This window comes from Oncorhynchus nerka, linkage group LG4 (assembly GCF_034236695.1).
Source record: "Oncorhynchus nerka isolate Pitt River linkage group LG4, Oner_Uvic_2.0, whole genome shotgun sequence".
Classification (NCBI taxonomy): Eukaryota; Metazoa; Chordata; class Actinopteri; order Salmoniformes; family Salmonidae; genus Oncorhynchus; species Oncorhynchus nerka.
This window is the reverse complement of record NC_088399.1, coordinates 44,487,427-44,513,650: the sequence shown is the minus strand read 5'-3', so window position 1 is coordinate 44,513,650 and position 26,224 is coordinate 44,487,427. Positions and strand designations below refer to the sequence as shown.

The following is a 26,224-nucleotide window of genomic DNA, read 5'->3' as shown; positions in this document are numbered from 1 at the left end:
ATAGCTCCTATCACTATACCCTTACCTACATGTACATATTACCTCAATTACCTTGAATAACCTGTACCCCTGCACATTGACTTGGTACCGGTACCCCTTGTATATAGCCTCGTTATTGTTATTTTATTGTAGCTCTTTTATTTTTTAACTGTAGATTTGATTTAGATATTTCTATGTTGTAATCTTCTGTTGTGTGTGTTGTTCTCCAGCCCAGAGGGCACGTGCAGCAAAATCACACAGAGATCACTCACTGATAGTGATGAGCAGACACTGGTTCAGATAAAAGCCTCCCAAATGAATGCCTTGATACAGCAGCAACACAAGCAGCAGAGACGCTGGTTCGTTAAACATGCACACTAAGTAAATCATTATAATGGTATCGTGATTAATATTCAATATTTCCCCGTCTTACTCAGAGAGGAGAATTATATAACAGTGTCTCTATCAGACCTTGACAAGGAAGGATGCCAGGAGATTTAGCGCTCCAGCTAAATCACTTCTTATTGTCTGTTGTCTTTTCTCCCCCTTTCCCCTCTACTCTGCCACAGCCATATCACCACCAGCATCACCACGTTATCAGCACAGGATATTAGTGCACTGTTCTTCAACTGGTTCATTAAATGGGATTCAGCGCGAACGAACACTAATGCAAATGGGAATTTATGAAGGCAGGATTACAAGACTTGATCACTGTAAATGAATTAACAGAGAATATTGGGCGCCTACAGACAACACCACAAGAATGATAGCATCCAATATGTATAAATCCATTAAATGTAGCATTTTAAAGGCTAGTTGGCAGTGTAAATTGACTCCATCAAATTATAGTTGATGTTAAAAATACAGATATTATTTTGGTTGTACTTTTACCCCTTTCTCTCCCCAATTGGTAGTTGCAATCCTGTCCCATCAGTGCAACTCCCATACAGACTTGGGAGAGAGCCATGCGTCCTCTGAAACACAACCATGCCAAGCCGCATCGCTTCTTGACACACTGCTCACTTAACCCAGAAGTCAGCCACACCAATCACCATACAACTGGTGACCAAAGTCGGCTTAGGTGGCCGGCCCACCACAAGGAGTCACTAGAGCACAATGGGACAAGGACACCCAGACAGCCAAACCCTACCCTAACCCGGGCAACGCTGTGCCAATTGTGTACCGCCTCATGGGTCTCCCGGCACAGCCGGCTATGACACAGCCTGGGATTATAGTGATGCTGCGATGCAGTGCCTTAGACCGCTGCGCCACTCGGGGGGCACGTCTCACAATTATTGTAGAAAATGTTACTTCACTGGAGTTAGGAGAGTATTAACTTGATTCAGAATAGTGCACACACCATTTCACATTCAATATAAGGTAGCACAACTTTTCCAATCCATACTATTTAACGTGAGTTGACTTGTTTGCTACACTGTAAATGTACACTGAGTGTACAAAACATTAGGAACACCCCACAACTACCACCCATTTGCCAGAACTGCCTCAATTGCTCTAGCATGGACTCTACAAGGTGTCAAAAGCGTACCACAGGGATGCTAGCCCATGTTGACTCCAATGCTTCCCACAGTTGTGTCAAGTTGGCTGGATGTCCTTTGGCTGGTGGATCGTTCTTGATACACACAGGAAACTGTTGAGCGTTACAAACCCAGCAGCATTGCAGTTCTTCCCACACTCAAATCGGTGCGCTTGGCATCTACTATACCATACCCCGTTTAAAGGCACTTAAATCTTTTGTCTTGCCCATTCACCCTCTGAATGGCACACATACACAACACATGTCTCAATTGTATCCAGGCTTAAAAATCCTTTAACCTGTCTCCTCCCATTCATATACACCGATTGAAGTGTATTTAACAAGTGACATGAATTAGGGATCATATCTTTCCCCTGGATTCACCTGGTCAGTCTAGGTCATGGAAAGAGCAGATTGTTCCTAATGTTTTGTACGCTCAGTGTATGTGTCGACGCTACAATATCTGAACATCAAAGTCTGCAAATAACACTAAATGCTGGGTTTATGTTTTCAAACAGCACTAAATTATGGATTTATAATTATGGAGAGGGAAAGAAAGATAAAGAGAGAGAGAGATTCTATGATGATGCACAGTATTACAGTTTTGTTTTGGTCTGCCTGCAGAATCTAGGACAGAAAGTGCCTCCAGCTGTGTTACATTTACATTTACGTCATTTAGCAGACGCTCTTATCCAGAGCGACTTACAAATTGGTGCTTTCACCTTATGACATCCAGTGGAACAGCCACTTTACAATAGTGCATCTAGGTCTTTTAAGGGGGGAGGGGAGAAGGATTACTTTATCCTATCCTAGGTATTCCTTAAAGAGGTGGGGTTTCAGGTGTCTCCGGAAGGTGGTGATTGACTCCGCTGTCCTGGCGTCGTGAGGGAGTTTGTTCCACCATAGGGGGGCCAGAGCAGCGAACAGTTTTGACTGGGCTGAGCGGGAACTGTACTTCCTCAGTGGTAGGGAGGCGAGCAGGCCAGAGGTGGATGAACGCAGTGCCCTTGTTTGGGTGTAGGGCCTGATCAGAGCCTGGAGGTAGTGAGGTGCCGTTCCCCTCACAGCTCCGTAGGCAAGCACCATGGTCTTGTAGCGGATGCGAGCTTCAACTGGAAGCCAGTGGAGAGAGCGGAGGAGCGGGGTGACGTGAGAGAACTTGGGAAGGTTGAACACCAGACGGGCTGCGGCGTTCTGGATGAGTTGTAGGGGTTTAATGGCACAGGCAGGGAGCCCAGCCAGCAGCGAGTTGCAGTAATCCAGACGGGAGATGACAAGTGCCTGGATTAGGACCTGCGCCGCTTCCTGTGTGAGGCAGGGTCGTACTCTGCGGATGTTGTAGAGCATGAACCTACAGGAACGGGCCACCGCCTTGATGTTATTTGAGAACGACAGGGTGTTGTCCAGGATCACGCCAAGGTTCTTAGCGCTCTGGGACGAGGACACAATGGAGTTGTCAACCGTGATGGCGAGATCATGGAACGGGCAGTCCTTCCCCGGGAGGAAGAGCAGCTCCGTCTTGCCGAGGTTCAGCTTGAGGTGATGATCCGTCATCCACACTGATATGTCTGCCAGACATGCAGAGATGCGATTCGCCACCTGGTCGTCAGAAGGGGGAAAGGAGAAGATTAATTGTGTGTCGTCTGCATAGCAATGATAGGAGAGACCATGTGAGGTTATGACAGAGCCAAGTGACTTGGTGTATAGCGAGAATAGGAGAGGGCCTAGAACAGAGCCCTGGGGGACACCAGTGGTGAGAGCACGTGGTGAGGAGACGGATTCTCGCCACGCCACCTGGTAGGAGCGACCTGTCAGGTAGGACGCAATCCAAGCGTGGGCCGCGCCGGAGATGCCCAACTCGGAGAGGGTGGAGAGGAGGATCTGATGGTTCACAGTATCGAAGGCAGCCGATAGGTCTAGAAGGATGAGAGCAGAGGAGAGAGAGTTAGCTTTAGCAGTGCGGAGCGCCTCCGTGATACAGAGAAGAGCAGTCTCAGTTGAATGACTAGTCTTGAAACCTGACTGATTTGGATCAAGAAGGTCATTCTGAGAGAGATAGCGGGAGAGCTGGCCAAGGACGGCACGTTCAAGAGTTTTGGAGAGAAAAGAAAGAAGGGATACTGGTCTGTAGTTGTTGACATCGGAGGGATCGAGTGTAGGTTTTTTTCAGAAGGGGTGCAACTCTCGCTCTCTTGAAGACGGGAGGGACGTAGCCAGCGGTCAGGGATGAGTTGATGAGCGAGGTGAGGTAAGGGAGAAGGTCACCGGAGATGGTCTGGAGAAGAGAGGAGGGGATAGGGTCAAGCGGGCAGGTTGTTGGGCGGCCGGCCGTCACAAGACGCGAGATGTCATCTGGAGAGAGAGGGGAGAAAGAGGTCAGAGCACAGGGTAGGGCAGTGTGAGCAGAACCAGCGGTGTCGTTTGACTTAGCAAACGAGGATCGGATGTCGTCGACCTTCTTTTCAAAATGGTTGACGAAGTCATCTGCAGAGAGGGAGGAGGGGGGAGGGGGAGGAGGATTCAAGAGGGAGGAGAAGGTGGCAAAGAGCTTCCTAGGGTTAGAGGCAGATGCTTGGAATTTAGAGTGGTAGAAAGTGGCTTTAGCAGCAGAGACAGAGGAGGAAAATGTAGAGAGGAGGGAGTGAAAGGATGCCAGGTCTGCAGGGAGGCGAGTTTTCCTCCATTTCCGCTCGGCTGCCCGGAGCCCTGTTCTGTGAGCTCGCAATGAGTCGTCGAGCCACGGAGCGGGAAGGGAGGACCGAGCCGGCCTGGAGGATAGGGGACATAGAGAGTCAAAGGATGCAGAAAGGGAGGAGAGGAGGGTTGAGGAGGCAGAATCAGGAGATAGGTTGGAGAAGGTTTGAGCAGAGGGAAGAGATGATAGGATGGAAGAGGAGAGAGTAGCGGGGGAGAGAGAGCGAAGGTTGGGACGGCGCGATACCATCCGAGTAGGGGCAGTGTGGGAAGTGTTGGATGAGAGCGAGAGGGAAAAGGATACAAGGTAGTGGTCGGAGACTTGGAGGGGAGTTGCAATGAGGTTAGTGGAGGAACAGCATCTAGTAAAGATGAGGTCGAGCGTATTGGCTGCCTTGTGAGTAGGGGGGAAGGTGAGAGGGTGAGGTCAAAAGAGGAGAGGAGTGGAAAGAAGGAGGCAGAGAGGAATGAGTCAAAGGTAGACGTGGGGAGGTTAAAGTCGCCCAGAACTGTGAGAGGTGAGCCGTCCTCAGGAAAGGAGCTTATCAAGGCATCAAGCTCATTGATGAACTCTCCGAGGGAACCTGGAGGGCGATAAATGATAAGGATGTTAAGCTTGAAAGGGCTGGTAACTGTGACAGCATGGAATTCAAAGGAGGCGATAGACAGATGGGTAAGGGGAGAAAGAGAGAATGACCACTTGGGAGAGATGAGGATCCCGGTGCCACCACCCCGCTGACCAGAAGCTCGGGGTGTGCGAGAGCACGTGGGCGGACGAAGAGAGAGCAGTAGGAGTAGCGGTGTTGTCTGTGGTGATCCATGTTTCCGCCAGAGCCAAGAAGTCGAGGGACTGGAGGGAGACATAGGCTGAGATGAACTCTGCCTTGTTGGCCGCAGATCGGCAGTTCCAGAGGCTACCGGAGACCTGGAACTCCACGTGGGTCGTGCGCGCTGGGACCACCAGATTAGGTGGCTGCGGCCATGCGGTGTGGAGCGTTTGTATGGTCTGTGCAGAGAGGAGAGAACAGGGATAGACAGACACATAGTTGACAGGCTAGAGAAGAGGCTACGCTAATGCAGAGGAGATTGGAATGACAAGTGGACTACACGTCTCGAATGTTCAGAAAGTTAAGCTTACGTAGCAAGAATCTAATTGACTAAAATGATTAAAATGATAGAGTACTGCTGGGGTAGGCTAGCTGCGTTGTTGACACTACCCTAATCAAGTCGTACCGTTGAGTGTGAAGTTTCTACAATGCTGCTTATCGGGAGCTAGCTGGCTAGCTAGCAGTGTTGGTTACGTTGCGTAGGAGAACGACAATAGCTGGCTAGCTAACCTAGAAAATCGCTCTAGACTACACAATTATCTTTGAAACAAAGACGGCTATGTAGCTAGCTATGTAGCTAGCTACGATCAAACAAATCACACCGTTGGGACTGAAATGAAATGAAGTGAAAAAGTGATACTACCTGTGGAGCGACGCGGAATGCGACCGGAATGCGAAAGTTCTATTCAGTAGACGTTGGCTGGCTATTGGCTAGCTAGGAGTGTCTCCTACGTTAAGGACGACAAAATAGCTGGCTAGCTAACCTCGGTGAATTAAGATAATCACTCTAAGACTACACACTCTAAGCTACACAATTATCTTGGATACTTAGACAGCAAAGACAACTATGTAGCTATCTAATACTACACTAATCAAGTCGTTCGGTTGAGTGTGATAGTTACTACAGTGCTACGGTAGCCGGTGAACGTATGCTAGCTGCTAGGCAGATAGGAGGGCGACGAAATACGATAATAACGCAATTATCACTCTAAGACTCCACACTCTAAGCTACACAATTATCTTGGATACGAAGACAGCAAAGACAACTATGTAGCTAGCTATGTAGCTAGCTAACACTACACTAATCACGACGTTCAGTTGAGTGTGATAGTACTACAGTGCTACCGTAGACGGTGAACGTGTTGGACAGATAGGAGACGACGAAATACGATAATTACGCAATTATCTTTGATACAACGACGACTATGTAGCTAGCTAAGAGGAAATTGCTAAGATTAGACAAATCAGACCGTTGTACTATAATGAAATGTAATGAAATGTAATGAAAAAGTTATACAACCTGCAGACCGAAGCGCGGATGCGACCAGGTACATCGCTACTATTACAGAACAGGCAAGTTGCAGGGAGATTCATCAGCTGCCCAATAGTCTTCATGATAAAAACAAGGGGATGGATAACAAGAAGGAGATATCAGAAACTTGTAGCTTAAACATAAAAATTGGTCCACATTAACCCCTGTATGGCTGGCTTTCATTGCACTCTTTCACTTTTCAAACAGTATGTTCAATTGCTCTGTAAGTTGACTGCAATTACTGCAGTTATGTGCTGTTATTGGCTAGATCCTTTATTTTTTATCCACAGTCCCATGAAGTCTGGCCAGTGATATGTCCCACTCACGCTAGATTGACTAGTAATCAATCAATTAACCAATTAGTGGAATCAATCGGTCAATCAATCACTCAGCTAATTGCCCCTGGACAATCATACATACATTTTCATCTCGGCTACAGTTATGAATTGTAATAGCATATGTATCCATCAGAATAGCATTACACATAGCCTAACATCACCGGTGGGCAGGGAAAGGGTTACTGTTTTGTAAAATGACATTTTGAAGGAGGGGGGGAAAGCTCACACACAGCTCTGCTGGCGCGGTTGTTTGGTGCAGGTTGATGTTATCAGTAAATTAGGACATGGCTTGCAGCTCGATGACCAGCTTGAGAGGAGGGAGAGCCTGACCGGTGTTGCCTAAATGAGATAAAAAGCGCGTGGCTGGCGCTAGGATTTTGTATTCTCCAGCAAGGTGTCGTATCAGTAACAGTGTGAATATCCGCGCAGAACGACCAGGCCAGCTCACACTGCGAAATGGTCACGTCTATTCTTGGGCTCCTTATCCTACCAATATGTCTTCAGCAGTGTGGTGTTGTACACGGTACGTAGCCTAATTGTACATGTCTGAACGTTTTGTGGTCTATTTCAATGTGTTGGTACAACACCGGGTTGGTTATGCCCATTACACCTGCCTATGGTTTCTTTACACAGGACTGACAGCGGCAATGTAATACTCAACCTTGCTTTCGTTCTACGAATATGGCACAAAACGGGTTTTCACAGTGCCCTCGGCATATTGTTTTATTCCAACATTTGCCGTTTCCAATAAAATGCCTAGGTTTGACAAACTCCAGAATAATTGCTTTCAGTCTTTAGGTGTCGGTCGTTTTAAATGCGGCCAGGCAAAAGGCCTGTGTTTATGTAGGCTACGTGGTCGTTACACTAGAAACGTATACCGTCCTTTTTATTTAATTTTTATGGTCAGTGTGGGTAATTGGTTTGTGTTGCAATGAATCTGAAGTCAATAGTACTGATATAGGGGGGTGGGATGTATTTGGAACTTTTTAACATTCGCTCTCTGTAGGTTACAGAATGTTCCACCAGTGATCATTTATTCCTGAAGATTGGGGCGAGCCTTCAATGGATTGATATGTTGTGTCACACTGGCCAGTGGGACAGCGTAGCAACACCACATTCTCCTCGTGGTGGGGGGGTTTATAAAGAACACATTTATAAAGAACAGGTGATTTACTATTGGATTGCAGTGCATGGCATTGGCGATTAAACGCTTGTCTATTACCCTATCGGTATGTAGACAATCTATGACGTGTTTAGCTTTGTCATTGAGCGTGAAGGGGTATGTTTTGCCACATCGTGAAAATAACATTTGATTAGTGTCAGGGCCTTTTGTTGTTGCATCTCAGATTGTTTTCACTTCGTGAATTGAGCGAGACCATACGCAAATTAGGTTCTCCTTGACCTAATTAAAATGGAGCTGTGTCCAAGGACCAAGGCTTTATTCTCCATTTTGGTTGTGATACTAAGACCAATAGTGCTCAAAAAGCGCGTTGTCTTCAGACTGTAGGCCACCACAGCGGACAGGGACTACAGACGGACACAATCTGTGGCGAACGGAAATGAGTTTGTCAATCAAAGCAGACAATGGGCCTGAATGAAAGATGCGCATATTTTTTGAAGTGTCTCTTTTGTTACTCGAAATAAGAGTAGGCTAGGCCTACCTACACTAGTTTTAATTGTAATGTTTGCCCTATATAGCTTTCATTATGGAAACTGGTTATTTGAGTATTCACAATGACATTGGTCTAACACTAATTACATATTTCCTTGGGAGTGTTTCAGACCTTCTGCTATTAATGATTGCACAATTGCAAACACTTGAAGCCTACAATTAATTTGAAAATGATTAAGATCAGCAAGCTGCCAATAGGCGTTAGTAAGCCTGCTTTAGTTTGGTTGGTGGGTTTATTCCCTAATGTACACGGATCTAAAATATAAACGCAACATGTAGTGTTGGTTGCATGAGCTGAAATAAGATCCCAGACTTTTTCCATACACACACAAAGCTTATTGCTCATGTTTATGCCCTTGTTAGTCAGCATCTCTCATTTGCCAAGAGAATTCATCAACCTGACAAGTGTGGCATATCAAGAAGCTGATTAAACAGCATGATAATTACACAGGTGCATCTTGTGCTGTGGACAATAAAAGGCTATTCTAAAATGTGCAGTTTTGTCATAACACAATGCCACAGATTGTCTAGTTGAGGGATCATACAATTGCCATGGTGACTGCAGGAATGTCCACCAGAGCTGTTGCCAGATAATTGAATGTTCATTTCTCTACCATAAGCCGCCTCCAACATTGTTTTAGAGAATTTGGCAGTACGTCCAACTGGCCTCTAAATCGCAGACCATGTGTGGGCAAGCTGTTTGCTGATGTCAATGTTGTGAACTGAGTCCCCCAGGGTGGCTGTGTGGGTATGGGCAGGCATGCAGACAACGGACACAATTGCATTTCATCGATGGCAATTTGAATGCAGAGATGTGTGATGGGATCCTATTTTTTGGGGGGAATCAATCTGGCACTGATTTAATGTAATCTCTCTATGTGTAGGCCTGTGTGTATGAGGACCCATATCAGCCACTTGTTTGGTAGTGCCCCTGAGACTTATGCTAATGTCCACACTGCAAGCGCTCTGCTTTATATGACCCTCTTGATCGTTCTTTTGCATTCTACCCTTCAAGAGCCTGATCTGCTGGCTTGTTTAGAAAATGGCTGTGTCTGAAAATGGCACCCTTCTGCTTATTTAGTGCACTGCTTTTGACTCGAGGCGTGTGTGCGCTATTTAGGCAATAGGGTGCCATTTCGGACACCCTTTGGCCACTGCCCAGGACAATTACTAGTCGGTCCCAGGCAGACTATTGGCCTCCCGTCACACAGGTCTGTTAGCTCCCTGCTGCAGAAGTGTACCATGCTGAGCAGGTCACTCAGGCACACTCTGAGGAGCAGGGGGTCATTAGACATGGTCCGGCTGTACTTTCTCCTCTCTGCACAGGCTCGTAGCTGGCTGGCAACAGCCACTCTGTCATACAGGAGCCATATGCCGTGTTTCACTGTGGCTGGCTGGGTTATTGGTGATGTCAAATGAACTCTCTTCCCTCTGTCAATATTAACCCCATAGACAGTCATTTAGAATTTGACTCTGGCTTTTGAATTTGGCTTAACCATCGATTGGCTGAATGTGTGCATGTGGTGATGGCTTATTTTGTTGTTCTGTGTACTACAGACACGACCCAGGTCAGGACTTTCAATTTGGTGACGAACGAGATGGAATGTTGTAGTCCTTGAAGCCTGGAGACGCAAACGCCAGTTCCACATTGTTGTGCAATGAGTATTTCCTTGTTCCTTACAGGATCGAAGACAGAATGTGAGCCCAGTCAGTTCCAGTGTGGGAATGGCCGCTGCATCCCATCTGTCTGGCAGTGTGACGGGGATGAGGACTGCTCCGACGGCAGTGACGAGCACATCTGTGGTGAGACGCACGAACCACCTCTCACACTATTTCATCAGATCGGTGACAAATCAGTGGCATAGCCTGTTATGAAACCACCCTTTGGCGCTGTGTCTGAATCCACCGGGGTTATCATGACCTGGTGTAAGTGGCGCCGGTTCTGGAGAGCTAAAAATGGCCGTGACGGAGACGCGCCCACGAGCCCCATCTGGGCAAACTGAGTGTCACCTTGATTCTCTGTGCTATCTGGGTCATGGGGGATGAGACGGAGCAGGGTGGAGGGAAAGAAGAGGTTGCTGTAGAAAGGGATGTGTGTTGCGGTCTCGCTGAAGTCTGTGCTGACATAACCACTTTAGTGTTACTATGGATTACCTGCCCATCTGTTTCCTTTGTCTCTCTGCCCGTCGATCCCTCTATTGACTGTATACATTACCAACACAGCCCTGGTGACATTAATGTTGATGAGACTTCCATAAGAGTTAGATGGGCCTCTGGCAATAGGTGGCAATCTAGTCACAAGGAGGAATGGCCTGTGAGGAGGCTCTTTAGCACAGTGGACATGAAGTGACTGAAAATAGGGTGGGGTAAGTGAGGGTGAGTGCTTTGCCATTGTGGAGGTCTGTTTGACTAATACTATGCTCAGTGCATTAGACCAGGATTTCCCCAAACTCTGTCCTGAGGGCCCCCTGGGTGCACCTCTTGGTTATTGTCCTAGCACTACACAGCTGATTGAAAATAATCACTTCATCTTCAAGCTTTGATTATTTGAATCAGCTGTGTAGTGGGACTCCAGAACCACGTTTGGAAATCCTGAAATAGACCACTATACTAAATATACACTATAGTGACTAGGATTTTTAAAGGGCACATTGTCAATCCTTATATTGGTTTAGTCCGGAGCTGACCTTCAGCTCTTATTTGTGATACTTTGGTTGGTACTTTGGGGTGGATTTTGTCCTCCCACTGAAAGACCAAGATGCTTCACTTGGTGGTCTGATTCTGAAGCTCGCATACTGTATCACTAACACACTCGCTGTGCCTTTGCAGTTCGTAAGACCTGTGCGGAGGTGGATTTTGTCTGTCGCAATGGCCAATGCGTCCCCAAGAGATGGCACTGCGACGGTGAGCCAGACTGTGAGGATGGCTCTGACGAGAGCGTGGATGTTTGCCGTAAGTGATCTGCAACAAGCCAGCCCCAGATTGGGACTCCCTTTCCTTCTGATCTTCGTATCCAGTTGAGAAATGTATCCCTGTTTGAATGTTTTGCCTTCACTTACAGTATGATGAAAGGTTGGGTCTATTTGCCTTTTCCATAATAAGTGGGTCAGGTTGTCAATCTCACACGGGCGTTTAATCACAGTTTCACCATGTGCCTCCCACTGTCAGCCAATGCAACAGCTGTGTCAGTTTGTGGATATGGCTTTGGATCAAGATTAGATCAGGTTACTCTGGCCCTTTCCACTATACTGCTTTAAGTGCATGTCCTCCGTGCACCCTCGCATAGTTCGACTTGCATAGAGACCAGGTGGCCACATTAAAAGCCTTCATTTAATGTTCCAAACGGGATTGTTCCCAGTGATGTGGGAGGCAGCAATGTATTCCACTGCAGTACACAATGAGCAGGGTGTCAGTCCTATTTGGGGTGGTTTGTGTGTACGTGCAGGTCAAGACGTCACTGGTTTGTTTGACCAGCTGTCGGAAAAGAGCTCTGTCAGTACGCATGGTGATTGTGTGAGAATGTGAGTCACCACATTTAAATATTGAGGAACTCTAAATTCTCCCAAAATGTCCTTTAGTTAGAAGCGGTTGTCTATTAAGCAATTCGCTCCCAAAAGTGCATTCTGTTAGATGAGGCTGCTTCTACACCTGCATTGCTTGCTGTTTTGGCCTTGGTTTCTATACAGCACTTTGAGACATCAGCTGATGTAAGACTGGCTTTATAAAATGTTGATTTGATGAGACGTTAAGAATATTTCCAACACGGGTCTGTCTGTTCATCTGCCATCGTACATTACTCTCTGAGCCCGTTGTGTGATGTTACATTAGGAGCAGTATGAGTTTTCTTCTCCGATGTGGAGCTAATGCTTCACAAGCTCTTCTGACTGATACTGCCCAGCATGCTTTCATATGCATTCCTCAGAAATGGAGTATCATTGATTTGGTAGCGAGCACTCTCACCAGACCTTCCTCTATCCCTGTTACACATGAATCGTCTGTCTCCTCTGCTTCAATGGTATGATTAGTAGGTCAGTTCCTGATGGATTGTCTTTGATTGAAATATTAAATTCCTCTAGGTTTGATTCCTAACCAACAGGCATTGTGCCAATCGACACTAGATAGAGGCTTGTAAGAGTTTTGAATGGGCTCGAAGACGTGCTCTGGACTCTCAGCCTAGTTAAGGAAGCATTCGTAATCTGATCTATACAGTACCTACCCTGTAAAGAGTGAGGGAGTGTACACACACTAATCTCAATCTAATCTTGTTGAACACATCAAGATCAATTGATTTGAAAATGTATCAAATTTGTCTAACCGCCTACGTTTGCTGTCAGAGGCAGTCGACTCAGTGCTGCGCTCAATATATCGCTCAGTGCTCCATTAGCTAGCCCTGCAGAATTGTGTGTTAAGCATTTCCCATCCCAAACACTTGCAGCACTAAAGGTCTATAAATTCACTCCCTCTCCATCCATGTGCCCTGCAGACACCAGGACCTGCCGTGTGAATGAGTTTAGCTGTGGTGCGGGTCCACCCAATGCATCCCGGTCTTCTGGAAGTGTGATGGAGAGAAGGACTGCGATAACGGCGAGGATGAAATTGACTGCGGTGAGTCGCTTTGCCATGTAGCCGTAGGGCGAGAGGTGTCCCTCGAACCGCTAGGTGGATTTCCTTACTGTGTGTTTTTTGACTGACTCCAAGCAGCAACAGTTAATTTAGGAGTACATAGGTTGTTGATTCCTACATTGGCGTCACAGTACTGAGTACTCTGTTCACTCACACAGGTAACATCACGTGCGCCTCGCTGGAGTTCACCTGTGCGAGCGGCCGCTGCATCTCCCTTAACTTTGTGTGCAACGGCGAGGACGACTGTGGCGACGGGAGTGACGAGCAGGAGTGTGCCCCGTCGTCCTGCGGCCCCAGCGAGTTTCAGTGTGGCAACGCCACCTGTATCCCTGGCAGCTGGGTGTGTGACGACGACGTGGATTGCCAGGACCAATCGGACGAATCCCCTCAGCGCTGTGGTCGCCACCCCACGCCCCCGGCTAAATGTTCACCCAGCGAGACGCAGTGTGGCTCTGGGGAGTGCATCCACCGCAAGTGGCGCTGTGACGGAGACTCCGACTGCAAGGACGGCAGTGACGAAGCAAACTGTTGTAAGTGTGGAGCGGTTTAATCAGACCGCCTGCAAGTTCCAGCAGGCCAGCCGATTATTTTGGTTACTACTTTTTTTTTTTTGCTACACAGGTCAGATTGCGCTGCTTTCATATGATCATAAATGGAGCCTTCTATTACAATAAAACTATTGCAATAAAAGGATCTGGCCATAAAAAAACCATGCTTGTCTTTATACTCTGTGTTCACAGCAGCTGTCATGGGTTTCTGTTTTTTTTATGGTTATGACTGTGTAGGTATTGAGTGCTAATGGGTTAAGGGTTAATGGTGTAACAGGTCTGTGTCCTCTCCTCTCCAGCTGTTCGTACCTGCAGGCCAGACCAGTTCAAGTGCGAGGATGGCACCTGTATCCACGGCAGCAGACAGTGCAACAGCTTGCGTGATTGTGCAGATGGCACCGACGAAGTCAACTGCAAAAACTGTGAGTGTTCAACCAGAAGTAATGTCGTCCCGAACGAATGTACATGGTGTTGCTACACTACAGAACGTTTCCGACACGAGGTCATTTTTGTGTCGGTGTTCAGTTATTCCTGTATGAGTTGGGTCAAAATATGCTCAATAAATACTTTAATTTGATATTCAGGATTACAGCAATGAGATTATGGAAGTATGGACTTCAAGCCGTCACCTGAATTGCGTTAGTTGCACGCCTCCGTGTTTCTATGGGGGGACATGTATATATGTAGACGGTCGACTCAATCTCCTGCACCCACTTCCATTGTCACTGTACCTGTTTAACAGCCTCACCGGTTTGTAATGTCACGTTCTTTCTCTTTCACGACTCAGTGACGCAGTGCAACGGCCCTGACAGGTTCAAGTGTCGGAGTGGCGAGTGTATCGAGATGAGCAAAGTGTGCAACAAGGCCCGGGACTGTCCTGACTGGAGCGACGAGCCCATCAAAGAGTGCAGTAAGTGGATAGACTGGAACCAAACCGGTTTATAATTAAGCAGTAGAAGCGACGCGAGGATGAGATCAGGTAGTGTGTAGTCTTGTGACTTGTTCAGTCACGATGAAGAGCCATGAGTGCCTTCACTGGAGTGGGTTGCCTTGCAAGTTGCAATACTGCCCTGGTTGTAGACCGCAGAACATTATGGGGTTGACGCAAGTGTTCGGTCTGTTTGTGTATACCACTTACTATATACATTTTACCCTTTTGACCTGTCCCATGGAGGATACCTCGTATTGTCCTTGTCAAACTCGTCCTACGCTACAGCGATTCCCATTAGTCCACTATCGTTCAGCCAGTCCACTGATGTGATTGATTTTTCAGGCAGGCCTTTGTTTGTGAATAAAGGGCATGAGTAACCACCGTTCTGCTGTTCCCGTCTCAGACCTGAACGAGTGTCTGCTGAACAATGGCGGCTGCTCCCACCTGTGCAGGGACATGGTGATTGGCTACGAGTGTGACTGCACCCCTGGACTGCAGCTCATAGACCGTAAAACCTGTGGGGGTAGGAGCCATATCTAATCATTAACCCATACACTATTTGATATTAACTCATGCGACGTGAAGGTGTTTTCAGCTGACATTTGTAACTGGGTATTGAGACGTACTACATCTCTTACATTTAACTTGGTATTCACAACTAAATTCATTGACCTCCTGTTAGTGACTATTCATGTTTTCCCTTTCCTGCAGACATCGACGAGTGTATGAATCCTGGGATCTGTAGTCAGATCTGTATCAACCTGAAGGGAGGGTATAAGTGCGAGTGCCACAACAGTTACCAGATGGACCCCACCACGGGAGTGTGCAAGGCTGTAGGTAAGTTGGCTCAGCCTGGCGTGTATACACCATGCTGTACCACCACGAGCACATGGCAGAGGGATGCCTAGGCAGACGTTGGCGCGCTAGAGGAACGCAGCGTCACTAATGGGCATCCGGTCCAATGGGCTCGGTACCCCATGTCGATCTGTCCTGATCAATGTGTTTGACTTCTCCAGCTGCTATACGTTTTATTTATTGTAGTCCAAGCTCAAATGGAAAAGCAGTGATATAGTTTGCAACGACCTTTATCTGAGAAGTCCAGCTGGGGGGATGTTTGTTTTGTGCCATTTCTGACTGTGACTCGTGATTAGTGTTCTGACATGAGGACTGACTTAAAAGGCTCCATTGTATTGTCATTATGAATGAGTGTCTATGTGGCTCCCTCAAGGCACGGAGCCCTGTCTGATCTTCACTAACCGGAGGGACATCCGGAAGCTGGGTCTGGAGAGGAGGGAGTACACGCAGATCGTGGAGCAGCTGCGGAACACCGTGGCACTGGATGCAGACTTCACCCAGCAGACGCTCTTCTGGGCTGACCTGAGCCAGAGGGCCATCTTCAGGTAGCTATGGGTCCCGTCTTCAGGTAGCTATGGGTCCCGTCTTCAGGTAGCTATGGGTCCCGTCTTCAGGTAGCTATGGGTCCCGTCTTCAGGTAGCTATGGGTCCCGTCTTCAGGTAGCTACGGGGTCCCATGCGATTACGTCTCAGCCCATAGATGGTCTATCATGGAGTCTGTGTTCACCTTGACCTGTTATCACTGGTTTCTGACAGACGTATGAAATCAGTTTTACATGGTAACCAGGGCCAAAGTTCACTGAGCATATGTTCGCTATACTTCCCAGCAGTAAACCATTCAACCCTACAAACTTTTTTTTTTTTGGCTCAATGAGTAACCTCAAACCGAGCACTGATGTTTCTCAACCCCATGTCTTTCCAGCACGGTGTTGGATAAGCGAGGAGATGTAGGAAGTCATGTGAAGGTGATAGATAACGTCCAGACACCAGTGGGGATCGCAGTTGACTGGATCTACAAGAACCTCTACTGGTCAGACCTCGGTACCAAGACCATAGCTGTGGCCAACTTCATCGGCACCAAACGGAAAGTTCTCTTTGACAGCGGTTTGAAAGAGCCTGCGTCCATCGCTGTTGATCCACTCTCTGGGTAAAGTTACTGTATTTAATGGGGGTTCTGCATTTCTGTTGAACAGTTCCTGAATGCTTCCACCTTTCTGAACCCTCATAATGATTTGATCTCCTCTCTGCCCGTCTTCTAGATTCTTGTACTGGTCAGATTGGGGTGAACCAGCTAAGATTGAGAAGTCTGGCATGAACGGGGTTGACAGGCAGGTCCTGGTCGAGACTGATATTCAGTGGCCCAATGGAATCACTCTGGGTGGGTAAAGCTGGATTCTGAATGTCCCGTCAGTGCATTTACCCTTTGAGCAGGTTAATTGCTTTGACGGCGACCGGGTGTGATGAAGATGTGTGTTCATTTCCTTCCCTTAGACCTGATCAAGAGTAGACTGTATTGGGTGGACTCAAAGTTGCACATGCTCTCTAGTGTCGACCTGAACGGAGACAACCGGAGGAAAGTGCTCCAGTCCCCAGAATACCTGGCTCACCCCTTCGCTGTCACTGTGTTTGAGGTATGGCTCTCGATGTGGTGTGTGTGTATATAACAAGTGCGAAAGCTACTTCCTTTAACTAATACACTGGCAGGGCAATTGACGGGTAGATTGTAGTTTTGCGTCTACAATTTGATTGCTTCTCGTGTTAATGCTACCCAGCAAACATGCTTTTATTGACATTCATAATTGGTCATCTGCTAAGTCTCTGTTCAAAGTGATTAGTTGGTTTCACCATAACTGGTTTTCTGTAAACTGTAAACCCCATGATTTTCTCCATGTGTGGTGATCAACGGCATTTACCCCTGGTGGCATTTGACAGATTTACTGTTAGAATAAATATCTGTTCGGTGTCTTCAAAAGTCTTTCCTTCTCTGAAGCATAGGTCCCAAGCCATTTCTACTGGCATCTGGGGTTTAGTGTGTGACTGGTTTTGTTTCAGGATCGAGTGTTTTGGACAGATGGGGAGAACGAGGCAATCTACGGCGCAAACAAGTTCACAGGCTCTGATGTGATTACCCTGGCAAGCAATCTGAACGAGCCACAGGACATCATTGTTTACCACGAGCTAATCCAGCTGCCTGGTAAGGCTGCCAGATGTTAGCCCTCTCTCTCCCAAGCCCCAGTGATCAGGCAAAGCTAGTTAGCCCTCTTCCTGTGATCTAGGCTGTGTTTGTTGCCTCTGTGAAATTCACAGCTCCACACTCATGTAACAGTCTTCAGTCAACTCCATTGACCCCTGTAACAGTTGGATACGGAAAGGTCAAAAACAAGGATCCTGCCATGCGCTAACTGGCTAGCCTCTCTAAATGCTTAAAAACAAACACTTGGACTAGGATATTTTAGGACATCAAAATGCTGTCATGTAGGCGTGACTAGATTGATCTGTGTTTAAGGCAAAGTAGCATAGTTCTTCACGTAATGTATGGGGCAGTGGCTAACTGGTTCCCTCCATTTTGATTCCACAGGGACAAACTGGTGCAATGAGAAGGCTCAGAATGGTGGCTGTGCCTACATGTGCCTGCCAGCTCCACAGATCAACAAATACTCCCCCAAATACACGTGCGTGTGTCCGAAAGACCAGACGCTCGCTTCAAACGGCCTTCACTGTCAACCAGGCAAGTACCTTAACATCCGGTTGGGCAGTGAGGGGTTAAACTGTGCTGTGATGCCAAGTGTTTTTTGTTTTTTTTTTGTACGAGCCCTCTCTCTTTAGAGGCCTTTAACTCTCATTCTGTCACCCAAGCATTTCTTTCCCCTCTGTGTTGCTTGTGAATCCTGACCGCTGTAGCCAGGCTGTCTGTCCCTCTGTTTGCCTGTCTTCTGCTTCATCCCAACTGCCCTTCTAAAAGCCTCTGCTGCTTTTTCTTCCCCTCTCAGAGCCACTGATGTTTGGGAATATAGTTGAGATGGCACTGGGCTTTCTAAAAGCAGTTTGATTGAATGAACCACCCAGGGTGCAGAGGGGACAGGGTTATTGTAGGGGCCAATAAGAGGGACTCCTGTCACTTGAATGCTTTTATATACTGCTTTTTTTAGATTTGATCCAGAAAGCAACATGTTTTCTACCCAAATAGAAGGTAACTGTCTTGCCTGGTAATTGATGGAATGCTAGGATATAGACTGTGCGCTTGACGCTTTTCATTTGCATGAGACAAAGGGGTGGGATTTGCTTAGTGAGGGTACTAGCGGGGAAAGCTCAGGCTGTGCACCCCACTGCCCTTAACCAACATCTATCGCCTAAAATCCTGTTATACTTGTCATGCAGTGTAGTCTATGCTCTTAATTTAATTAAGATCTTTATTAAATTATCAATGAAAAAGGATTATTTCTTGTGGTAATTTAGGCCCAGGTGAGTCAAGTATGGATAATATTTTGTCTGATCTAATCGTCTCTCCTGCTTCATTTCATTCATGCCGCTCATAATCCTACATGAGCAGCCTTCAGATTTTGCACTACTATAGAGTAATATAGGCCTTAAGATTTCCTGCTTTTTGTCGCCAATTCCTTTGGCAATTGAACAAGGCTCTATGGTTAGCTGGACAGTAGTATAGAAAATTGATTTGATTTCCCTCTAGTAATTTTGGATCATTTTGCACATTTTTTTTTTTCAAACGCTTCTGTGCTTCGTTGCTTTCCTGTTTTTCCGCAAGGAATTAATTTGTGACATGAAAAAGCTGCATGGTAACACGTGTTTCCGTAGTCAGAATGTGAAGCTGTGATTGAAGTTTTGCCAAAGCGTTACAATACTCTGTTCTCTTATGACAGTGAGCCCTTCTACTCCCTCAAAGGATGATGGGAAAGCTCTAATACGTCCCACTGACCCCCAAGGTAAAGATGTCAAACGCCCGCATGCCATGTGTGGCTGGGGCTGCATGCGTGTCCTGACTATAGCCATGACCCAGTAGTCTAGTTTCATGGCCTTTTTGGGCTCTTAGTTAAAAGATGTCAATGATTTTTAATTTTACTCTGGTCTGGCTTCCCTGTGCTGGCTTCCCTGTGCTACCCATCGTCATGGTGATTAGCCTATAAGCTTTCAGCCTTCTACTGGGGCGGTGTGAGGTGGTGATGGGGACGTTGGTCAGTCAAGATGTCTGGGGTGTTAGACATTCCTGTACTGTCAAAGTAGATTTTGGAAGTTGCTATTAATGCCATCCACCCAGGAATGTTAAACGGTAGATTTAAGTGACGTCTACAATTAACCAGTGGATGCATGCATAATTAAAGACTACAATTAAAGTAACAAATATAGCATTTTATCTGTAGTGGATTTATTTGATTAGCCTGCTTTTTAAGTCATTTGTTTAGGCCTGTTTTTGTAAGATTCCTTTGTTGCGCTGATCTCAGATTTTTTTGTTCAAAGTGACCACGGTGCCAAAAGTTGTCCCCCAACCTGTCCCTGCTGGTAAGCCCCAGTTCTCCTTCCCTGATTGAGCCCTTGGTGAAAAGAAGTGGTAGTTTTCCTTAGACTGTGATTTGTGCCAAATCACTGGTCCGTCAGCCTGTTCTTGCCAGCTCCTGATGGCCACATAATGTTCCAGAGCCCAGCTGCCCACCAGGGGGGTTGCCAGAGGGATCAGAGCCACCCTATTGGCAGACGGGCAGGGAAGAAAAAAAAGCTGGTTCTCTCTGCCCCCCCCGCCCCTTCCATTCACCTACTTGTTTGCAAGTCATGTCACTACAAACTCTCATATCACCTATGTTCCATTTCCTAGAGGTATTATTTCCATGACCAGGTCTATTGTACTTTAGGCCCTCAAGGTTATTCTTGGTACAACGTGATTATTGGTTGCCCTAAAATACAGACTAATAGAGACACGAACCAGTATGTTTCTGTGTTTACGTGGTCCCTCGAAGGACCGACTCTCATTCAGACACTTTCTGTTGTAGAAGCCAACGTCAGTACAGCCATCCGTGAGGTGGACTCTACAGCTAGAGGATCTGCAGCTGCCTGGGTTATCCTCCCTGTGTGTAAGTACTGCTGTCACTGCCCCATCCTGCAGCTGTCGATGACTCATACTTTTTAAAGGACACTCAACTGTATGATTGCTTGGTGGGTGGGTGGGCAATACTTCAATGGTTTTTCCTAGTTATAGTAGTTGTTGATTGGCTATGGTGATTTATTCAGTTTACCATTGAATTGCACCGCCGCTGTTTTACCTTGGCTCTGGCTAGCTGGATATTAAACTACAGTATGGCTTATGTTGATCCCACTTTTGGCTCCTGTCCCCAGTGTTCCTGGCCATGGCTGCTGCAGGAGGCTACTTGATGTGGCGTAACTGGCAGCTGAAGAATAAAAAGAGCATTAACTTTGACAATCCAGTGTACCTGAAAACCACCGAAGACGACCTCAACATTGATATCAGCAGGCACTCCTCCAATATAGGCCACACCTACCCAGCAGTAAGTAGTCTCCTTAATCAGTCGCGTGTTCACTTCTGTAATGAACTACTTGATTGTGTGAACTTCCAATTCCTTTTTGCATTGACTTATCACCTTACGTTTACTTGCAGACTGTCCCTTAAGGGGGAAATCTCATTCATTGTTGCTAGTAGCCAGACTACTTTAGCCCTCAATCGGTAAATTGTTTAGATTCTCTGCCCGTGAAGGTCCACTTTCCATTGTGCTTTTGTCTTCCTTCCAGATATCAGTTGTGAATACAGAAGATGACTTGTCATAACCAATCTGCCAAGTGAACCCCGTCAGTTTATTCTACCTTTGGTCTCCATGCCAACGACCTCTGCTTCTTTAACAGAGCAACAACCAGATGCCTTCTGAAGAGCATTAAGTTGTGTTTTCTGGGGGATGTTTGTCATTAGTTGTGTGAATGATGTATGAATTGTCCTACTCACACCAAGTGTGTCCAAAGTGGCAAGGGGTTTTGGGGGCTTGGCCTCTTTTATATCCCCACCCCTTCCCCCTTAGCCCCAAAACATTTCAAAGATTCTACTACGTGTGACCTTGAGTCTAGTTCAGTACACTGGTCGTCCTTTGAAGTGAGGCCATGCAGGGCGCGATACTGGTTCTAACCTTCAGTCCCCTAACTGGACATGTTTCTCTGAATATTTATGAAAAGCATCTTTTAGGCAGTACTGTCTTAAAATATGTATGTTTCTTATGAACATTATCTCCAGAAGCACAGTCTTATAAAGCTTTTTTGTGTGTGATTCTGTGCTGGGAAGATGAGAGCTAAGGAAGGTCATGTTACTACAGCATTTGTAAAACATTGTACATAAACCCTCTTCCCCTAAGAACAGAATCAGGACTGAAGCACTTTGATCAAATGGTCTGCTGTAAATAAGATTGTATACATTTGACTGAAATAAATTTTTGCTATGGTTGGGCATAGTACCAGGGTAGGGTAAGATGTATTTAAAACTGACTTTGTTGAACTATTTTGTATGTTTGTGCCGTTGCTGTGACTTTTTCTAGCCATGTGCAGGGGGACTAAATGCTGTGTCGTGAATAAAATGATTTGCAAACACTTAAGATGAAACGAGACCCTTTCATTTACACATTTTTGGGAGACTAAGTCATCAAAAAACCACTGCATGACTTTCCCTGTACCACTATTTATTTAGGGGTACATTCTGAATCTCCTTTCTCCCAAAGCATACAATCCCCTCATTAATTCAAAAAGGAATTGACTGGTCTGAGCTGTCATGTATGCACTAAAAAACAATGATTTTAAAATTGGGGGAAGTACAAATGTACCAACTTCTGGAGTTTGGTAGAATCTGAGCGCAACCTAGGATGTCATTTGTTGGTCTAAGGTAGTGGCCCTAGTAGCTTTTCGAGAGTGCACTTCACCATTTTAATGATTGACAGCCTATTTCAACTGCATTAACATATGCATAGTAGTGCCTGATTTACCAATTGCAGAGGGCAATATGGATTGTTTTGATCTACAGGATATCATAATCCAAGTACCTCTTGACTGAGGGTAAAATGTAGATATTTGCATAATATGCCCATAGGTATTCATGAAATGGTAATGCTGCATAGGTTTGTCACACTGCCTTTTCCTGTACATACTTGAGGACAAGCTCATGTACAGATGCTAAAACAGGAAATGTTTAACTATTCAAAAGTAGGGCATTTAAATAACACTTTCTAAATATATACTGAACAAAAATAAATGCAACATGTAAAGTGTTGGTCCCATGTTTAATGCTATCTTTTATTTTAGCTCAATGTTCTCCATATGCACAAAAAGCTGTTAGTGAGCATTTCTCCTTTGCCAAGAGAATCCATTATCAAGAAACTGATTAAACAGCATGATTACAGGTGCATCTTGTGCTGGGGACAAAAGGCCACTCTTAAATGTGCAGTTTTTTCATGTCTCAAGTTGCGGGAGCGTGCACTTGTCATGGTGACTGAAGGAATGTCCACTAGAACTGTTGCCAGAGAATTGAATGTTAATTTCTATCTTAAGCTGCCTCGATGTCATTTAAGAAAATTTGGCAGTACTTCCAACCGGCCACAACTGCAGACCGTGTATGGCGTCATGTGGGTGAACGGTTGGTTCCCGAATTAGACAGTGCTCAATGGTGGCGGTAGGCACAGATAACGTGACGAGATCCTGAGGCCCATTGTCATGCCATTCATCCGCTACCATCACATGTTTCAGTATGATAATGCATGGGCCCCATGTCCATAAAGATCTGTACACAATTCCCGGAAGCTGAAAATGTCCAAGTTCTTCCATGGTCTGCATACTCACCAGACATGTCACCCATTGAGTATGTTTGGGATGCTCTGGTGTACGACTGTTCCAGTTCACGCAAATATCCAGCAACTTCGCACAGCCATCGAGTGGGACAACAGACCACAACAGTATGATCAACGTGAAGATGTGTTGCGCTGCATGAGGCAAATGGGGGTCACACCAGATACTGACTGGTTTTCTGATCCACACCTCTACCTTTTTTAAAGTTATCTGTGACCAACAGATACATATCTGTATTCCCAGTCGCGAAATCCATAGATTAGGGCCTAATTTATTTCAATTGATTGATTTCCTTATGAACTGTAACTCAGTAAAAACTTTGAAATTGTAGCGTGTTTATTTTTTCAGTATATACACTGGATTCTGCCGTTTCAGCCAAACCCGTTGCTAACCGGTGTATAAAATCGAGCACACAGCCATGCAGTCTCCATAGCAAACATTGGCAGTAGAATGGCCTTGCTGAGGAGCTCAGTGACTTTCAACGTGGCACCATCATACAGTAGAATGTCACCTTTCCAACAGGTCAGTTTGTCAAATGTCTTCCCTGCTAGAGCTGCCCCGGTGAACTGTAAGTGCTGTTACTGTGAAGTGGAAACGTCTAGGAGCAACAACTGCTCAGCCGTGAAGGGGTAGGCCACACAAGCTCACGTAGTGCGTAAAAATCACCTGTCCTCAGTTGCAACACTCACTACCGAGTTCCAAACTGCCTCTGGAAGCAACGTCAGCACAGAAACTGTTCGTCGGGAGCTTCAAGAAATGGGTTTCCATGGCCGAGCAGCCATGGCAAGCGTCGGCTGGAGTGGAGTAAAGCTCGCCGCCATTGGACTCTGGAGCAGAGGAAAGGCCTTCTCTGGAGTAATGAATCACGCTTCACCATCTGGCAGACAAATCTGGGTTTGGCGGATAGCAGGAGAATGCTACCTGTCCCAATGCATAGTGCCAACTAAAGTTTGGTGGAGGAATAATGGTCTGGGGCTGTTTTTCCATGATTCAAGCTCGGCCCCTTAGGTCCAGTGAAGGAAAATCTTAATGAAATCTTAACGCTACAGCATAGACAATTCTGTGTTTCCAACTTTGTGGCAACAGTTTGGGGAAGGCCCATTCCTGTTTCAGCACGACAATGCACAAAGCGAGGTCCATAATGAAATGGTTTGTTGAGATCGGTGTGGAAGAAATTGACTGGCCTGCACAGAGCCTCAATGCTTAGAAGAGCATTTTGGGACCTACTTCCCAATCCCCATTTGAATGTGATCCTGGCTCAGTTGACATGCGAGTAAATGAAATCGAAACAGCTGATCGAGCTGTCATGTGACTGAATGCATTCATGCGTCACTACGGAGTTTTGGTTCCTGATTTACCCTGCCGTCTTCCTCTGGGCATTAATGCTGCGTTCAAAACAACAGGAAACTGGGTAATCTCAGATTTCTGACTTCAGTGGGTTCAAGACAACTGGGAAAAATAGTTTTGAACGGTTAACCAACTCGTGAACTCTGGGCTCTTTCTAGAGCTCTGACCTGAAGATCCAGTAGTGGTGCGTGGGTAAAATCACTGGGGAAGCCAAGCCCCCCTTCCCCCAAAAGCCATATTACAACCTATGTGATGCAATAATAGCATTGTTTACTCTATAATCTGTCAATTAATTTGCCTTGCGACTGTGATATATAGGCCTAAAGGCTGAGATAATAAGAAGACACAGTGGCAGAATAAATTCAACCACACCTTTTGTTTTATCACAAAACACAAACTCGGCAAAAAAATAAATGACCCTGTCTTTCAAAGATAATTAGTTAAAATCCAAATAACTTCACAGATCTTCATTGTAAAGGGTTTAAACACTGTTTCCCATGCTTGTTCAATGAACCATAAACAATTAATGAACATGCACCTGTGGAACGGTCGTTAAAGAGACCTTTCTACTGACTCTGAAAAACACAACAAAAAAAGATGCCCAGGGTCCCTCATTGCAGAGTGCAGTACAATATGCTGTGTAGAGTCAAAAAGGTTAACTGGATTAAGCCCACAACGAGTGTAGTTGAAACAGAGTTTACACAGAGGCTAGGAGGGCAGGTTACTTCAGAGCACTTTTAACTAGTTTGCTTGCACCAGATTGGATTAAAGGGCCACAGCAAAGTGACAAGAGTACCATAGCCACGGAGATTTTTCTGTTGAGGGCGCTGCTGAATAAAAAACAAGTGCCTGTGCTACAGATGCTATATTGGTCCGTTAATACAGGGCTTGTAAAGGCCCAGCGTACTGCCTTTAGAAAAATGTATATATATTTGTATTCCCATTATCAGGGGGCTCTGCGGCACCCTCAGCACCCCTACTTCCCGCGGCTTTGGTCCGTAGGAATTTGCCATTGTTTAGTTATTTGCAATGAGAGAAAGTGGTTGGTGCCTCTTGGTGGTAAGCAATGAGTTAGTACCATACAGTGCAGCTGGCAGCAGGCCACAGCTAAACTGGAGTTGTCCTGCTCTGCATGTTAATGCCAGTAGACATTAGGCGTGTGTTATCGTATTTTATCATGCCTCTAGGATTATAATACTCCACATAAGCCAGGGGTTTTAAGACTATTAGTAGCTGCATGTAGATGAAAACACATCACATGAGCTATGACCGGAAAGATTTCCTTAGGACTTCTGTCAGTTTCTGTTAAGACATTTCTATTAGATGACATAAGACGGGATAGTGCTAGAATCATTGAAACAAACTGGATTTATGCTGCATCCTCACCTTTAAATTTGGTTTATTTTTTACTACCAACCAGGAGGTCAGTAATGGTCTATAATACAGCACAGTGTCCCCTGCTGTGGTTAGGCCATTTGATCTGTGAATGTCAGGCAAATGGAAGACGTCAGGGTGGAGGGGAAAGCGACTGGAAGAGGATAATATTATTTCAATCTTTAAGCACCCAGATCCTCAGTCAGCAACATTAGACGGTCAGGGTTGTTTCTTTCTGCTGGTATGCTGCTGTGGGTGACTCAGGAGAGGGTATTAGACCTGTGGTAATGCCTCCACGCCCCTCAGTGAGCCGGTGTGTCTGACCAGGTCCCAGCACAGGACTCCAGA

At 46.1% G+C, this 26,224-nt stretch overlaps 1 protein-coding gene across 1 annotated transcript; it reads left to right on the top strand.

Moving 5' to 3' along the window:
• The first annotated feature begins 6,918 nt into the window (after positions 1 to 6,918).
• On the top strand, positions 6,919 to 21,910 carry LOC115126030 (very low-density lipoprotein receptor-like). Its single transcript, XM_029655619.2, is given in 21 exon segments — positions 6,919 to 7,210; positions 10,043 to 10,162; positions 11,189 to 11,311; positions 12,843 to 12,878; positions 12,881 to 12,964; positions 13,141 to 13,512; positions 13,830 to 13,952; positions 14,318 to 14,440; positions 14,865 to 14,984; positions 15,173 to 15,298; positions 15,690 to 15,861; positions 16,239 to 16,463; positions 16,576 to 16,694; positions 16,808 to 16,947; positions 17,369 to 17,510; positions 17,895 to 18,044; positions 19,195 to 19,257; positions 19,790 to 19,831; positions 20,317 to 20,397; positions 20,660 to 20,829; positions 21,071 to 21,910. Coding segments are annotated over 21 exon segments (2,634 nt in total). The 5' UTR covers positions 6,919 to 7,143; the 3' UTR covers positions 21,107 to 21,910.
• Positions 21,911 to 26,224: the final 4,314 nt, after the last annotated feature.